Below are 18,880 nucleotides of genomic sequence, written 5' to 3'. Positions count from 1 at the left end.
GGCGTTTGATGGGACAGGACAGCTCCATATGGGGTCTAATCAAAATCTTGTAACCCTGGCTGATCTACCTGTTTGCCTCAAGAGATTTTGATCAAGTGTGAAAATTTCTGCAGCTAGATTTATTCAAGTATATTATGCCAGCAAAGTCTATATTTTACATAACAAGCACTGCAATGACTACAATAAAAACAATAAAATTATAATAAAAAAAATACTTGCAATATGGGCCAGTCTTTAGACTCAGTCACACACCCAATCAGAGGGCTGAACGGGACTCTCAAATTGTATACATCAAACTGTAGCCATCCGAAAATGCTTGTGTAAAATCAAGAGCATCTTAAAAGGAACATGCTTCTCTTCTGCACTCCATTGATGGCCTTTTGTGAGGCTTTTAAAACTAAATCAATTGTATTTTTGTTACTCATGATGCATTGTTTTTAAAATATGCCCATGACCATGACATACCATTAAGTACCATGAAGTACTGTACTTCATTGATTCATTTTGTATGTTTCCTAACAACATCTGGTACCTGTCATTTAAAAAAAAAAAAAAAAAAAAAAAAACAATACAGAAGTACGTTCTCCCTTGAGACACAATGCTCTGTCCTTGACTGGCATATTTCTAGGAAAAAAGCATTAAACTAGTATATTATTATTATTTATTATTATTATTATTATTATTATTATTATTATTATTATTCAAGCTCCTCCATTTTAACAAACTCCTGAATCTGAACAAACCCTGAAATATTTGTCTGCTGGAGAATGTTTTTCTTTATTTATTTATTTATTAATATTTATAGTGGAAGTTATTTTTGCACACACATGAAACAACCTAACATATTTAACCTTCACTAGACACTGTAGTCCTTTCTCCTGATTACTTGTTCAGTTTTTACATCTCAACACTTTGATAAGACTGAGACATGCTTACAGGTTTAAATCGCTACTATATCTATCAATGAGCACTCCATGTATTTATGAAAAGTATCATAGTTGCACGGAAATAACATTTAAAATTGGGCTTTAAATGCATGCTGTATGTGCATGCAGGAGGTTATGGTTCCATCTCTATTGCTCTGTAGCAAAGAAAGGGTTAGACTGTAGTTCCATTCAGAAGTTTCATTAGAAGCCATCATTATACAGGCATAATATAAATGTGTTTCAGTCTTGCATTGCTAAACATCTTATGCTGGAAGCTGTTTTTCCTTCAGCAAATGATGGATCACTTCTGTGCTTCTTTCATATACTCCAACTCACAATTCTTCTTTCTAATGAGTTTTGCGCCACATGATAAAATATTCATGCTAAAATAAAGTTATAGACTAATTATCTGCAGCTAACAGTCAATTGCTCTTTGCGAGGGCTTGTTTTCATGGCATGTACCACAAACAATCACCTCTGGCTCCCTTCCCTGCTTTGGATTCTTATCCTAAATTACTTGTCTGATATGTTCCATATATTTCATCTGCTGGCTCCAACACTTCGGTTTCAACACTTCATATCTAATAAAAGACTTCCTAATTTCAATTTTATGAAAACTCCTTGAGCAAAATCAAACCTTTTGACCTGTGATGGATGCCAAGTTGTGGTCATGTGATTTGTTTCAGGATGATACAACACAAACACTTCAAGATACTGGGTTAATACTCAGATTCTGTGACTAGTGCAAACTCGAGCAAGTATCGTATAAGAAAATGTAATCGTTTTGTGGCACTTATTTTTTAAAATCGATTTTGTTTTCCTTTAAAAACCTGACCATAAGCAAGTTTTGAATATTTAAAAAATGGACACTGCTTAATGAATTATGCTGTTCCAAGTACAAGTGGTAAAGAATGCAAATATATGCAGTTGTGCTTCAGTGAGTATGTGACCTACATGCTTGTGAACTTTGACTGTTGAGTCTGCACTTAAATTCCAATGGTAGCTGGCAAGATTATGCATAATGCTTACGGATAATTTCCTTTCGGTTGGATGATGAAATTATGTGTGATATGGCATAGAAGGTTGAATCATGATTTAATCCCCGCACTTTACAGTAGGGTTCTGGTGATATACCTCAAATCTAGGCAGGCAAAGCAGAGTTCAAGGTTACAGCAGTTTGATTTTGACATGGAAATGAACAAAAAAAAGGTCTGCAAGAATGGGCCTAAATAAATTCACATTTAAGTCCCGTATGCATTTAGTTTTGTCATTTTAAGTAACTTGACATGAGTTTGATGTTAAACATTAAATGCAATATTCAAGAGAAAAAAATGACAGCAATTTGAATAAACCTATTGACGCAAGGTTTCTATTCGCTGAAAGGAGTGGGTGACTCAGAACCAAGGAGGCATTCTTTTGAAACATGTAGTCTAACACTCAATTATTAATCCACCTTCATTTGCAAGATTTTGTTACCTGTGTCATCACTTTTTTTCAGTTCACTACTTCTGGTTGAAACGGTGGTGGTCCCAATTAATTTTAGTAATAGAAGGAACTCATTATGAGACAAGAAGGTGATGCTTGAATTCTTACAGGTCTCCGTTCATGAATTACTCACCTGATCTTACTAGTGTTGGAAAGTATCGCTCATCAAGTCTTGCTCTTTGCCTCCAGCAGCTTTGTTTTTCACTCGTCCTTTTCTTGTTGGAACAGTTTCTTTAACTTCTTGACTTTTCTACTTCTGAGTAGAAAATATTTGGGGAGCAGGTACATCGCATTACTGTTGTATCTGGTTAAATGTTTAATGTTGTACAGTAGTTGATGCAAAGTCCTTCTCTTGTAACCACAATACATGAGCTGATCCAACGTGCAATGGTAAAGACGGAATGGCTGGTTTTGGTTTCTGAACATGTTTCCTGCACTGAGGGTCGATGTGTTAGGTTCCTCATTTATTGCACCAGTTAAAAGGCAAACTGACAAGGAACGTGTAAGAACACAAACATCTGCAACAGGGCTTAGTAGCCACAAGTCTGGCTTTTACTTGGGGGTGGGGGGTGCTTACTTTCGTTCAATTAATGCAACACCAATGTTTTAAAAAGAAGAAAAAAAAGAAAAATGTACTTAAATAATCTGGCTCTATCAATGAGTGGAATAATTGAGGCTTATTTCTGTTACACACTGCTATCAGTATTAGTATACAGCCTCATAATTTACTGTTCAGTTTACTGTAGTGTCCAGTTTGTTACCTGCTCTTTTGAAATTTTGGTTTGAAGTAGTCACTGCAAGTAAAAAGTGTATTCAGGTTTGGGTGAAATGTGTTTCTATTGTCACACATTGACACGCGTGAATTCGGACGAATGTATATTATGAATATAAGTTATACAGCTACTAAACCAGACCCCAAAGGATCTGAACATATATGGCTATTTATTTAAGGTATCTCATTCACCTAAAAATGAATATATTCTTAGGTTTACCGGCTTAAGGTACAGACTGAGTTTACTGTATATATTATGACTTAATATTATTCTAAAAGCACACCCTGTACTAAGTTAACATTTGTCAACTGCATTTAAAAATGGCTTTAAATTAAGTCACTGTAGCACACACAGGAAATTCACTATTGTAGAGTAGACGTCTTTAGCCCCAATAACCTCTGCTTGTCAAGCTCTTATAAACAGCCAACACAGAATTCTGAATACATTCTAGTACAAATCCTACAACCCAACTCATAAACTATGCCAAATGCAATTTCACAAATTCACACTGTATCTAAATTATCTGCTGAAGATTTTCCTGCATAATAGGAAGAACATATTTACTGAGTGATCTTTTTCCAGCGTGAGGGCCCCTGTAAAAATAATACATGAGTCAGTCTAATCCAGGATTATCCACGGCAATTGAGGAGATTTCCTACTGGCTTTCACACAGGGAGAGGAAATGCACTAGCTTGTTGCAAGCCACACTCAGCCTCACTCCTGTGGCTTCGTTAACGGCAGGCCACTTGTGCCTTGCTGTCCTCAGGCTGTCTCCACTGTATCACAACTTTGACAAGCCACAATGTCATGGTAAAATGTAGAAACTGGAAACATTTTATCTCCTTCAATAATAAAACAAAATTAGAGATTGCCATGGATTCCATATCCGATAGCTTCTGTAATGTTTTCTCTGTATTGGCCAGATAAGCGTGTGGATACACCAAGTCAAGTCACTTTTTTGCTAGCTTAGTACCAGTATAGTAATTAATGTAAAAACATGTTTTGATACATTTCTTTTTTTTTTTTTTTTTTTTTTTTTTGATTTGATGATGTGAGAAGTACTCAAATTGACATTCACACGATTCAGTTAACTGGTATCTTATTGCTGATGGCAGAATTGCACCTACAGTAACATAATAATATTAACAGACTTCCTGGCATAGGAAAACCATGAATACTAACAGGGATCATTTAAATAATAATGACTGTCATGCTGTTTTGGTATGTATTCATATGCTCACTAGAAGGAGATTTCTTGAAGTTTCTGCTAGGAACTGCTGAAAACTTTCAGGATAAAATTGCCTCATGGCATCGCTCTTGCCATTAGAAGTTAAATAAGTCGACGTCAGAACTGGAAAGGAATGGGAAACATAAACATGATGAAGGGTCAAATGTATCAGATGTCCGTCGTTGTAAGAGAAAGTAAACGACACGTGGTAAAGATGGCTGTCTCTTCTGTGAAAGAACCACTCTGTAAGCTTCATGAATTTTCAACATTCCGTGCTGATCAATCCCTTAGGCAGATGGCTACTGACATGCAGGATGAAAACATCATTGCTAAAATAGCAGGTGGGGATTTTATTGCTTTAGAAGGCAAGTACCATCTTGCTTGTCTGACACAGTATAGAAATCGTTATGCCCATTTATGGCAAAGTGATACCCCTTCAAATATAGAAGGAGAGAGAGCTAGAGCTTTGACGGAGTTGGTGTCCCATGTTGAGTATTCAGTAGAAGAGGGAACCTACATCTTTAAGCTATCTGATCTCCATCAGTTGAATCAAAGTTGACTGAAAGGGCTTGGGCAAGACATTTCTGTCAATAAAACATGTTTCAAAACAAAACTTCTCAAATACTTTTCTGTCATGGGTTTGCAGGAGCAGTCAAATGACAATAATACCATTCTTGTCATTCCAGATGGCCTGCAGAAGATGATTAAAGATGGGTTCCTTGTACATAACTATGAATCGGAAGCTCTCTTGTTCGCAAAAGTAGCAAAGATCTGCAGAAAAGAGATGTTCCGAGACATCACATTTTTTATACGCTTCCCCCCTAACTGTCAGTAAAACATGTTGCCCAGTACAAAACTGCTAACATCAGTGGTTCTCTATAGTCCAACGAAGATTCCCACATGAGAAGGATGGGGGTGGACAATGGCGCGCAACCACTGTCAGCCTGTCTGGATGACTCTTCCTGAAGCGGCTAAAACTTGCAATGAGTTGATCAAATGCGCTTGCAAGTCTGAACGAGGTTGTCTAAGCTGCAAGTGCTCCAAAGCCAGACTGCCGTGCAGTGAACTGTTGCACCTGTCAGAAACAGTTGGTTGTCATAGCTTGAACTGAGCAAATACCATAACCACATTAACTCTGAGTGAAATACATATCCAAGTTTTGAAACTAGAAACCTGGTTTTGGCATTATTGATGAACGGTTTTGTGCTATTTTTCTCTGTTTAACTATTTTTCAGATCTTTTGGAGGTAATCCCCTCATTAAGATGACATCATGATGCCGTTATGACCCTGCCTTACCAATTTTTTCAAAAATTTGTTCTCAGACCAACTATTACAGTATTGACACCATTCAATTCTAACCCCTAAAGATCAGAATGGCGTTTTAAATAACATTTATTTATGATTATTTATGATATTTATGATATGATTTTGATGCTAGCCCCATGCTCATCTGATTTTTTCTGAATATTAGACAACATTCAATGCTTGTGTGAAAAAAAAAAGTGCTTTTGTTTGATGAGTAATGGTCATGTCACTAAGCCACCAGACTATAAGGCCCTGTCCACACCACATTACCAATCTCGAGAACCGTACTCAAAACTGTTTTAATTAATCCATCTCAAAGCGTCCACACTAAAGTACCGTTTAATGTTTAGTCAGGCTTAATGCATACAAACACTAATAAAATAGTTTGGTTGCAGTTCCTAGCAGTGCAATGGACTGTAGGGCTTAATATGACATTATCCCACCATGCACTGTATTTTATGTTTACAACCCGGCAAATAAGGAACCCGTGCCCACGGAAGACATAGCGCTTCTTATCATGAACATTATGGCTTTGTATCTTGAAAACACACAAGGTACATTTTATCATAATGTGTGCGTTTCGTTTTGAACTCTGAAGTTGTCCTTGACTAATTTAATTGCTCCAGATATCAATGTGCCTTGATTTTGACATCTGATCATGTCGCTCCATGAGCCACCATTTTACAACAGGACTTTAAAATGTTTGTCAGTTATTTTTACGTTTTTTTAGTATTTGTAAATTCAGCACCATTGAGTGTTTAATAATTATGGATAATAAAAATGTAGTATAATGTAGTAATCATTTTAAAATAATGCTAACTAATACTTTACACTTGCTTTACACTTTTCTTACCTATTAGCTTTACGAACATTAAAGTACGGCTCTCATTTTGCTGACTATCTTTAGTTTTTTCACTTTGTTAGTTTAGTATATGCAAATATTTCAAATATAGTGCTATAAATAAACATTTGCATTAAGGTAGCTTAACTCTGGGTCTCATGGTCTGATTGCAGCTAAACCATTGTTGTTAGCTTGAACTAAAACACATTAAGTGATTGGGAACCACGAATCAGCTGGAACGTTTAATATATTTAGCATGGTCTCTGAATCTGTGTACAGTATCCCCAATTGATGTAAAAAATATAAACAAAAGGCTTCAACAGAAGAACATGGGGACCAGTGTAATATTTCCAGTTCTAATACTGTAGTGATTGCTGTGTAACATACCAATGTTTTCTTTCTTTTTAAATTAAAAAAACCTGTGCATTGCTTTGGATGTTGATTAACAACAATGTTAGGGTCATCTTGTGGAATAACAAGGTTTCCAAGTCCCTGCTCATGTGGGAGGCATGGTGATTAAAGCCCTGGCTGTTTTCCTGATTGGGCTAATATCCGTTGGGGTTTCAGTTACCATGCCTGTTATCAGCATTTGAATTTCATTGCACCGCAGCGACTGTTTCTCTGAAATGCCAGGCTTGTTCTCAAGAGGAAGGCTGCTTTGTCTTGAAGTTTAAGGCACGGAGAGAGCTAACAGAATTAGTGCAGGGGAGTTAGAATGTCTCATTAGAGCACAACCAGTGCACCTACTGTATTGTTTTTGAGGCATAATTGAGTCTTAATTGAATTGGCAGCGAAGGATGGCTGGAAAAGATTAGAAAATTGGACGTGGGTTTTGTTCCCACTTAGCAACAGGAATCAGTTTTCAGAAAAGTGAATGCCCAAATGTGGAGAAGTTTTTTTTTTTTTTTAAACAATGCGTTGATGTTTAGCATAAAACTTGACATTACTTTCAAAGAGGTAGCTATTTAAGTCATAGATCAGTTCTGGATGTGTCTGTCTTCACTTTTTGTATTTTTTTTTGTATTATGTAGCGAATAGTCTACTGGTATTCTGTTTTGTGTCATTTGTAAACTCCCTATTTGCACAAAAAAATTACGATTCCCATAAAGGTTAAGAACACCAACATTTTGATGAAAACAGTTCTATAATAAAAGTTTAGTAACTTATGTTATCATGTTATGTTATCTATTTGATTTTTATTCATGATTTTGCCCTTGTCTTTTATAAAGATTCCCCACAATGTACACCAAGCATTTAATCCTTAACCAGCCTTCCATATATAAGGAGAGACAAAGAAGTTAACCCAGACTTGAATTTTCCTTTTTCTTTAATACAAATAATGGACAACTTGTAGTAATTTCATAGACAGTGAAACCTTGATATTTTGGTACCTGTCTTGCACATAAAATATTGTGAAATATTGGACTGCGCATTAGTGAATGGCCCTTATGCAGTATTGTAAATGTACAATTTAATAACAACATGGTCTAAGCATGAATAAACCACATTTGTGAATTATTGAATCGTGAAGTAACACAGGAGCTATATTTATATTCATTGGTGCACCAAGGCGTACATAGTTTTACCATTTTGGAAACCTTTATTGACTGTCTGGAATTCATTCTCTGTCAATTATATTGATTAGTTCAGGGTGACTTGACGTAATAAGGAAGACCGAAGGTTTACACTTGATTTTCTAGTCTATGCCTGAGTGATTTCCAGAGCAAGGATTTCCTTATTAACACAGTTAGTGTCAGGTTCAATTCCAGGGACTCTAGGAGTGGCTCAGTCTTTGTAACAAATTGGGCAGGCCAGGTTTGTTAATCAACTAGGGTCATTAAACACTGATAACACAGTATCACTTGTACAGAGCCTTGTCGTAATTGTGGGCAAAGGCATTGGTTTTTATTAAGATAAGAGTTACACATTTTAATTAAACCAGGAACAGTTCACCTGACACTACCAGTACATAAAACGCAGTGTACAAAAACGTTGGTGGGATCTACAATCTCCCGACTCCTCTTCTCTGTTCAATCATAAACGAACTCCGACTACTCACCCAGCTGTCAACGGTTTCTCCTTGCTTGCTCATTCTTCGGTATCCAGCCCTGGTTCACACACACACACACGTTGGCAAGTTTCATCTTCTTTAGCCCAGCTGGGTCTGGTTTAGCAGCAGCCCTGAGGTGAATAAATGGAATCTTTTTATACGTGATGACCTGCTGGAACACCCCTACCTGCTGATTTAGGTTCAAGTAATTTGAAAAGCAAGAATGCCTACTAGCCCAATAGGGTGGTTGTTTGGGGTGTTACATGCCCTCTACCAGGCTTTCACTGTGCATGAGTTTAGTTTCAAACAGCCTTTGGCTCGTTCAAATGGTCAGCTATTTAGCAGGTATTTCAGCTCAGCGTTTGGGTATTTGTTTAATTATAACAGACCCTCCTGCCTGGAACTAAGTTACCAAGATTTGTACCTCAACAGGTTTTAACAACCCTTTTGTTCTTCTGATGACTTGATCTCTCAGCCGTTTAACTACCCCATTTATAAAAGCATTACATTTTTTTATTGAATTATTGATAGTATTTTATAATAGGACAGCCTAGAAAAAAATCCAAAATCATCATTCCACAGACAAGTCTATTTGTACAAAATATGTTCTCTCCGGACCAGAAGACAGGCACTTGCTGTTCAATAGCGCGATGGAGCTGTTTCAAAACGGGATCCTCAGTTTGTCAGTGTTGTTTCTACAGGGTACTGTGTTTTTTCCATTAAAGTGGGTAACGTCTAACCCTGGGAGATGTACTTTTGTAGCTGATGTGGATTTCACATAGGGAGGATTGGATTGCTTCTACATGCAGTAGTGTATTTATAATTTGATCAAGAAATATGAATTTAATTATGTCTGATAGGATTTACATTGCTCATCAGCAGCCATAAGAAATGACTCGGATTGCAGATGTAACATTTTTTTTTTTTTAATTAGGTGGTGCTGATGACAACCTTATTGAAGGAGGAGAGACCAAGTTTATCTGCAAGCCTGGGGCCAGAAATATCACTGTCATTTTCCATCCTTTGTTGAGGTATGTATACAAATTTTGTGTGTGATGAGTCACACAGCTCGGACGGCGCCAGTTCGTGTTTCGGTGTGCAAAGAGGCCGAACTTTGCTGGGGACTCCGAAGGCAGTGTCAGATTGGCTCTGATGCTCCCGGGGTGGGGGATGGGAAACTGGCAGGGATTGCTTCTCCTCATTGCACAAACAGCGAATGCTGCAATATGTTGAATAATTTATGTTTTGTAAGGTGTTCTTAGAGGTGGTGTGTGGGTGTCTGGGCATCTGTCACTGCATTCGTACAATGAATGTCTGCATCTAGGGAGACTTCAAAACACATAAACCTGTTTGTTAACATAGAAAAGTTTTATACACTTTAGAAGTGATTTAATCTTTATACAGTATAGCCAAAAACTAAACTTATTTATCCAGTTTTAGTAGAACAGCAGGAAAGCACAACAGTTGTATTATATTGATGTCAAATACTGTAATGTGTGTGTGTGTGTGTGTGTGTGTGTGTGTGTGTGTGTGTGTGTGTGTGTATATATATATATATATATATATATATATATATATATATATATATATATATATATATATATATATATATATATATATATATATATATATATATATATAGAAACACACATTCTAGTCCTGTCTCACCCTTGATTTAGTCAACTAAATCAGTCGTTTCGGGTTATATATATCCTCCGACACACCAGGTCACCAATTTCTTTGCCCGGACATTGTAACCCAGGTGGTACCCGGTTCAAATGAGTCTTTGTGTGACCCCGAGCAAGTCACTTAACCTCCTTGTGCGTCGTCTTTTGGGTGAGACGTTCTTGTAAGTGATGCTGATGCATAGTTCACACACCCTAGTCTCGTGTTTTGTAAAGCTCTTTGTGATGGTGGTTCACTATGGAAGATGCTATATAAAAATAAAGATTATTATTATAATGCATATAATTCTATGGTAAGCCTTTACACTTGAATTCAACCAAAATGTCGATAGAATGCAGCAACAAACTAATGAAACAAAACTCATTGCAATACATGCACAGTATAAATGAAGCACCCTTAATAAAAATAAACTGACCTGCCCACAGAAGTATCTCATTTAAAGCTTCCAGATATTTGTCCACAGCATCCGTTTAACTTGTTTTGCAGCTTAGTCCAGTTTCACAGTGGTTCAGTACTTCAATTAACATTTTATTTTCTTTTATCGTTTTTCCATTTAGTAAGTTTGGCATCATTATTACATTTTTTTATTCGGCCTACACTGAGTAATTTACTTATTTTTTTAAACTAAAAAACTTCCAGTGTCAACTTTTCACTTCTTGGGATGTACCTTTTTAACAAAAGGTTTAGGCTGAATGTTTGTGTATGCCTGCTAGCAGTAGCACTAGCACCAGCACCTTTCATCAACAAACCTGAAAAGAAAACAGCCTTAGACATGTGAATATCCAAAGCAAGTATAACACTGTGGTTATGCCTACTGAGAGCAAAGGCTTGTTATAACTTCTGATGTATGTTACCATATTAAAATGATTAAGGAATGTTAATATGAGCTGTCTGCATGGATTAAAGCTTGTGATGAGCTCCCGAAAATGCCTCCGGCTTCGTGCCGAGGCTGCCAATGCTTTTTCATTGTATCATTTTTTTGGTTTAGTTTTATCTTTCGTTGGTATCATTTGGTTTGGAATTTTATGCAATTGTTGCCTTCAGTTCGTTTTTTTGGTTTGGAAAAATGTAACCGTTGGTTATCATATTACACAGAACAATGCTGTTAAATATATTTGAGTGCTTTGTTGCTAATCGGCAGTCATTTAGCTAACAGACTGAATCTGCTCAGGTACAGTACCGTGAAAAAGTGTTTGCCCCCTGTCTGATTTTCTGCATTTTTGCTTATTTTTGACACTGAATGTTATCCGATCTTCAACCAAAATCTAATATTAGATAAAAGGGACCCTGAGTGAACAAATAACACAAAATTTTGATATGTATTTCATTTATTTATTAAAGAAAGTTATGCAACACCCAATGACCCGTGTGAAAAACTAATCACCCCCTTCGACTCAATAACTGGTTACGCCACCTTTAGCAGCAATAACTGCAACCAAACACTTCCTGTAGTTATTGATCAGTCTCCCACAGCGCCGTAGAGGAATTTTGGCCCACTCCTTCATGCAGAACTGCTTAAACTCAGTGACATTTGTGGGTTTTCGAGCATAAACTGTTCGTTTCAGGTCCTGCCACTACATCTCAATGTGGTTTAGGTGTGGACTTTGACTAGGCCATTCCAAAACTTTAAATTTCTTGTTCTTCAACCATTCTGATGTAGACTTGCTTGTCTTGCTGCACGACCCAGCTGCGCTTCAGCTTCAGCTCCAACTCCAGCTCACAGACGGATGGCCTGACATTTTCCTTTAGAATTCTCTGATACAGAGCAGAATTCATGGTTCCTTCAGTGATGGCAGGTCATCTAGGTCCTGATGCAGCAAAGCATACCCACCACTATGCTTGACCGTTGGTATGCGGTTCTTACTGTGGAGTGCAGTGTTTGGTTATTGCCAGACGTAACAGGGCCCATGTTGGCCAAAACATTCCACTTTTGACTCATCTGTCCATAGAACATTGTTCCAGAACTCTTGAAGATCATCCATGTGCTTTTTGGCAAACTTGAGACAAGCATTCATGCTCTTCTTAGTGAGCAGTGGTTTCCGCCTTGCTACTCTGCCATGAGTCCCATTTTTGCCCAGTGTCTTTCTGATGATGGAGTCATGAACACAGACCTTAGCCGAGGCTAGAGAGGCCTGCAGATTCCTGGATGTTTTTCTAGGGTTCTTTGTGACTTCCTGGACGATTTTACGCCTTGCTCTTGGAACGATTTTGGCAGGACGGCCACTCCTGGGAAGACTCAGTACTGTCCCAAACTTTCTCCATTTGGACAATATGGCTCTGACTGTGGTTTGGTGGAGCCCCAGAGCCTTAGAATTAGCTTTGTAACCCTTTCCAGACTGATAGGTATCAACACCTTTTTTCCAGAGGTCTTCAGGAATTTCTTTTGATCGTGGCATGATGTGCCTGTAGAACCTGTGTGCTGACAACTTACTCTGATGATAAGGGACAAAGTTAGTTTATATTGCAGGACTGGCCCAAATCAGGCCTGATTGTTAACCAAAGTATTCGAACAGCTGACCCTAATTATCCCTTTAATTGAGTTAAATTAACTATTATTAACTAAATTAACTAGGAGGGCAATAACTTTTTCACACCTGAAGATTGCACATTTTATGACCTTGCACACCAAACAAATGAAAGAAGAACTGAACTTTGGTGTTTTTTTTACTCTCTGACACCGTCTATATACTACTATAACCCACAACAAGGTCTGACCAAATTCACTGTAAAAAATGTGCTAAAATGCAGAAAACCAGACAGGGGGCAAATACTTTTAATCAGTACTGTAAGTGGTAAAATTATTTGACTGGTGGGCCCACATTTGACATCTGAATGGTAGTCAAACCAATTTTCGGCCCTGACTTAGCTGGCATTTTGAAAGGCGCATGGCTCTTCAACTCAGTAATCATTTTTTGCATATGCTGAGCTGATCTGAGGGCAGGCTAAAGTAGAGTGTATTTATTACAATCCTGTTTGGGAACAGATGCCATAGCTGGGGGGGGGGGGAGAATGGTCCCATAGAGCAATGGTTTTAATCGTTGGTGAAAATGCCAGTGATCCTGATAGATTTTGAACACTGTTTGGCTACCGGATGTCAAAGCCTCTTGGATCTAAGTTCTGTAAACGCTGGTCATTCTTCATTAAAATCAATCTACAATTAAATGGTTTCACATGGCACAAACACCAAAAAGCACATCGGCACTGTGAAGGAAAGAAGGTGTTAATTTGATCCCATGTGTGTAGCTCTGGCCGCTCAATGAGGAGGCACAGATCAACAAAACTCTTCAGCACACACTTCTTAAATGGTTACGTGCATACTTGGAGTTTGTTAAAAAAAAAAAAAAAAGATTTATGTACCCGTGCTAGGACAGTTTAAACTCACCATCTATGTTTAAGACGTGGTTTCAAAAGCATTTTGTGAGGAAAACGTTTCCAACTTCAAATTCCCTCCTTCCTGTCCCTGAAACTGGACTGGCTACTCTTTTTAAGGCCGTGAATAAAAGCTTACAGCACACACACACACACACACACACACACACACACGTTTTAATGAACGTGTACAGCATGCACACATGTTTTGAAGCAGGAACACAATTCTAAGATTTACACAAACAACAGTAAAAAAAAATAAAGCAGCATTCATTGAGAGGAGATGGAAAAGAGATCATGGAATTCTGAGATTGTTTTAAAACCTCGACTGACACTGCTGCTGTTGTCAAGGAGACATCCTTTTTAATGTTCTTGATTGAAATTCATGTAATGTCAGGGAAATTACATTCTTACAAATATTTGTGTTTTTATAATCTTGACTATTTAAAGATTTGTTTTAATCTATTGAATAAAGGTGTAAAGGTACAGTATTTAATAATAAGTAATGAGTGTTTGAAAGTCTACCTTTGACAGGGACTAGCATTTTAGAGAAAAGGTTTTATTTTTTTAAATTTATTTAAGTATTTATTCATCAACGTTTTTTGGTTTTTGTTTGCAATATAGTTTTCAATTCAAGACACTCTGGTCATCTGACAATTGCCTACTATTTGGTACTAGATATTGCCACCCAACATGGCCTTTATATAAAGTTTGCTTGAAAGTTGACTTTTTTCCATTTTCCTTCAAGACCCACAGTCAGTGATACCTGTTGCCTGTGCATTAAAAATATATATATTTTAAATGTTATTTTTTAAGATGGTTGACTTTCCTTGAGGAGATTTTTTAATTTTTTTTTTTTTATAGGTCAGTGTAAATGTGAATGGAAAGTTGAGGTTTTCTTCTTTCTACATTTTAGTTGCAGTGATGGTGCTGGATTGATTAGGAATGACAGACTTTAAAGACCTTTAGGAAAGACAGTTCTCTTCCAATGACAGACAAGGAAATGGCACAAGCAGTAGTCCTGTATTAATAGTTAGTGGCAAGTAAGTCATATTAAATAAGCAAGCTGGTGTTTATCTGTTTAAAGATGTAGCAAGCTGTTTTGAAATAGATGTGTTAGCATTGTTGAACAGCAACAGACTCATAACTACCTTCACTGAACTCTTTTCAAGACTTGAATATTTTTGTATCTAGAGTTCCAAATGCTGTTCCTCAACATATTTTACATTTCAGAGCTTAATGGAAGATCTGTGTCATTTTTTATTCAAACTGCAACATGCAACATTCCAATTAAGTACTATATATTCAATATTTCCTTTCCTTTCTAGAAATATAGGCTCCTTCATATTTTACTGCTTTTGCCAAAACAAGTTAGATGGCATGTGCTTGGCATCCATGATCTCAAGTCTAAAGTTTCTTAAAATAGGCTACTGACAGAATTACAGAAAAAAAAGCCATATACTTTACATGCATGTCCTTGTTAATGACTTTTTAAATTTTTTTTAAATTTTTTTGATTACAGGCCTGTGTATATATATTTTTTTTTTCACAGAGTTAATATTCTGTATGTTTTATTTTTTTGCAAGTCATTCAGAATGATTTCATTTATGAAGCGCATTTGTTGCCACAAACCAAATAATCTGACATAATAGGAAACGACTGCAGAGCATTGCGGATCTGCCTGTGATTAGCTTCAGACAGAAAAGCATGCGAATGCGATGGGGCTTTGTCAGCAAACCTTTGAGAATGTCACACTTTTATGGCAGGTCTGTGTCGCCTACAGGATACGAGCCCTTCACTGTCAAAAAACATAGGCATGGGTTTTTGTTCTAGTGCTTGTAACTATACTGTGGCAGACTGGAGACAATGTGGTCCAGTGTGTATAAGCAGATGCTATCTTTTAAGGTGTCAAACCTTAGACAGAATGCATGTCATTTGCTTGTGCAGTCACCTTTTAAATATGTGCTAGATTCAGGTCATTTGTACATATAATGTTGTTTCATTGTTATTTGAATTGCAATGCTTGGCTGTGACATTTCAGAATGCTCATCAGCCCCTGAGCTTGGTTTATATAGGCCTACTGTTTTTCTTTGTTTTCTTTTCCGTTGGAAATGTCTTCTAAATGTACTCGCAAAGGGTACACATGGTGTGTAACGTACTTCATCATTTTCAGTAGGAATTCATAATGATTTCAAAATACATTTCTCAAGCCTTTTGTACTATTTTAAAATATTTTAATTGCTATCTTATCGATTTTGTTGAGACATTTAAAGGTGTAGTGGCCCACATGGTATTTAAAATATTATTCACATTTTAAAAGGACGAGTAGCTTCAATTTTTTTAATGATGTCCCCTTACCTTTTTATGGTGTTTGCAGTAATACCGAGTGGTAGTTATTGCTCAGATGCTGCACAGGGGTGACTCAAAAGACATGTTTGGCGACAGTGTGGCCCCAGCATTGCGTTTGGTGCCAAATGGGAACACAGCTGAACCATTTTTCTACCATATAATTAATATATCCTGCACAGTTTACTGGAAAAAAAAACAAACAAAAAAAACTGACCCTTGCAAAAAAATAAATCTATACATTTATAAAACAAATAATCTTGCAACCGTTTTTTGTAAAAACTTTATGTTCTCAATTTGTTTTTATCCAAACTTTAATAATACTCTTTCTAGTAATCTTGTGACAACATTGAAATAATGAATACAAACCAAGAGTTAACAATGGGTTCCACTGGCACACCTCCCAGGCTCAGATATTAGTAATGACAGTTTGCCTGAAGGTTTAGTATTGGAAGAACAATTTCAATGTCCTCTTAATTAGAAACACACTGCAGGGACAGTTGTCATTAATGCTGCTTAAGTTACACCAAAATAGTTTTACATTCAAATTTTATAGCAGACACATTTTTCATAAAATCCCTATATGAAATTTAAATTAAAAGCTACCGGTCTACCCAGTTTTATTCCTTGGCCAACAAGACAGTTCATAACTGCCATTAATGCCTGAATGTTTTGTGTATTGTACTGTTTAAAGAAAACATGTGCTGTGTAGGGTTCAGTTCTTGTTTTAAGGAAAAGTAACGTTGGAGGCATGATGCGTGGGTAAGGTAACTAGTTTGCATATTTTCAGAGAAGTTCATTTTGTCAAAAGTCTACCAATATGTACAGTAGAACACCACACAACCTTACTGCACAAGCTGCCATAAAGAGAGTATTCACTTTATCAGGGCTTGTATTTACAGCTTACGTCAGAACTCAGTAATCCACAGCCTTGTCACATATCTAAGTCAATTTGTTTTTTAACATAATAGCATTTATTTTCATCTTTCATGCTCTTGAACAAACCGTGTTCTGGAACTGTTATCTCAATTTAAAAAAAAAATGCAAGTACAAAATACATAAGCCTGGTACGGCAGTTTCTTTTCTATCCAAGACATTATGAAAAGAAAAAAAAAGCTAAGGCAATCCACTACAATGGTGCCATCACTGTCACATGCTATTAGCGTTTATCGTACTATCTTTGACAGTTCTGTCTGTCCTTTTCCTAACGTGCTTGATGTAAAGGGGATTTGTCTTCCAGTGGCACCCGTGAGTACACAGGTAGAGCCTGTCTTACTTGTATTACATGTCAGACAGCCTTGTGTTAGATTGTTTACTTTGGAATTGAAGTGGCGGAGCCTGGTAGATATGTCACTTTGTTTGGAACAAGCTTTAGTATTAAGAAAAACGAAGCAGTGGCTTTTCCTTGCCAGGCAGCCCCGGAGACACAGAGGCACACTTGGTGCTAGCCCCAGACATCCAAGGTCGCAGTAACTCATAGAAGCACGGCTGGAGGCTGTTCTGAGGGTATCAACTCTTCACAGAACTACTACATATTGTCCTGCAGAGGTGCACGAGCGCCCTGTTGTTTGATGTGTTTCGGTGCAGTTTGTTTTATTTTAAAGATTTCTCTAGCCAAGCTAGAAGCTGGTCTGAAAACTTTAAAAGGTGCAAAGCGTTACAGTTTTTACTTTATTTGCTACATTTATAACGGCAGCGAACTACTAATGGTTTGAAGTGCCTGTGTGACACACTCTTAAGCAGTCACAGTTTTAAATCCCTATCAGTGTCTTGCTAAGCACCCAGTACAAAAGTATGCCGGCTCTGGGTGCAAAGGCTGTATTCTGTTGGATGCTGTCATTTCTGAGAATCTCCACTGACCTGTGCAGAATCAACCCTTGACACTTGATAGCCCTCCCAGAGCAAGAGGATGGTGCTTCTTCATCACAAGTGAGCATACTTGCTCAAAGGCTGGTAGTGATAAATTCAGGTAGCGACCTGATTCATAGTCACAGATATCTGCTCAGGTATAATTGCTGAGCTTGTTATTCTGTGGCTGGTCATAGACTCAGCCAGTTGCTTTCAGAAGCAATTTGACAGACCCTTTCTTAACAATTTGAGGACAGAAAATTGTTTGAGAATTGGGGTTGTGTGCCTGTACTTACAGCTGTATAGAGTCCCTGTAGTGTGACACTGTGTTTGAAAGCGAGCAGTGGTTACCTCGTTAGCAGCTTTCAGTTTTTAGTTTTTCCCAGAAATCTGTATGTCAGTGTGTGCCTGCGTTCAGTTTCAGAAAAGTCTGAATGATGTAAATGATATTTCTAGTATAGAGTAGTAGGACTGCCATTGCGATGTGTCACATATAATCCATTCCTAGTCTGGTCATACTCATTAAGCAGAGTTAGTAATTCTAATATTTTAAAATTGCCAACATGCCTAACTGTCATGTTAGTCATGTGTTCTTCAGTTATTCTGCATTTTAATATATTTATTAAGATAGCTAAATTCCACTCGCTTTTTATCTTTAATGTATCTGTTAAGCAAAAACGTCAATCAGTCTGACCCGTTGGTTGAAAATGAAGCTGATTTGCATTACCATGCTCTTCAGCTGCAGTCCACTTAAAACCACAGTTTACTTGCATCAGGACACTGTATCAGTGTCACTTCAGGATCTTTGTAGTTCATGGTAGTACTTTATCCCCTAGTTTGTGCTGCTGGGAAGGACTCTATTCCGAACAACAACGTGTATTTGCTTTATTAGATTTTAATTTGACAAGTGTTAAGAAGGACATCTTGGCCTTACTGGAATATGTTGTGCAACCAAAACTCCTCTCCATAGGGACCTGCTTCTGCTACTGTATAAGATAAAAGGCCCAAGCAGCAATGACATG

General features: G+C 37.3%; 1 protein-coding gene across 2 annotated transcripts in view; it reads left to right on the top strand.

Moving 5' to 3' along the window:
* Window positions 1–18,880, top strand: part of exoc4 (exocyst complex component 4) — a 157,207-nt gene that overhangs the window by 59,223 nt on the left and 79,104 nt on the right. For both annotated transcript variants that reach the window (XM_041254693.1, XM_041254692.1), the window contains exon 10: window positions 9,544–9,640. In XM_041254693.1, coding sequence (XP_041110627.1) covers window positions 9,544–9,640 — 97 coding nt within the window. The remainder of the gene's footprint in view (window positions 1–9,543; window positions 9,641–18,880) is intronic.

This window comes from Polyodon spathula, chromosome 7 (assembly GCF_017654505.1).
Source record: "Polyodon spathula isolate WHYD16114869_AA chromosome 7, ASM1765450v1, whole genome shotgun sequence".
Classification (NCBI taxonomy): domain Eukaryota; kingdom Metazoa; phylum Chordata; class Actinopteri; order Acipenseriformes; family Polyodontidae; genus Polyodon; species Polyodon spathula.
The sequence above is the reverse complement of the archived record's forward strand: the minus strand, read 5'-3'. Positions and strand labels throughout refer to the sequence as shown.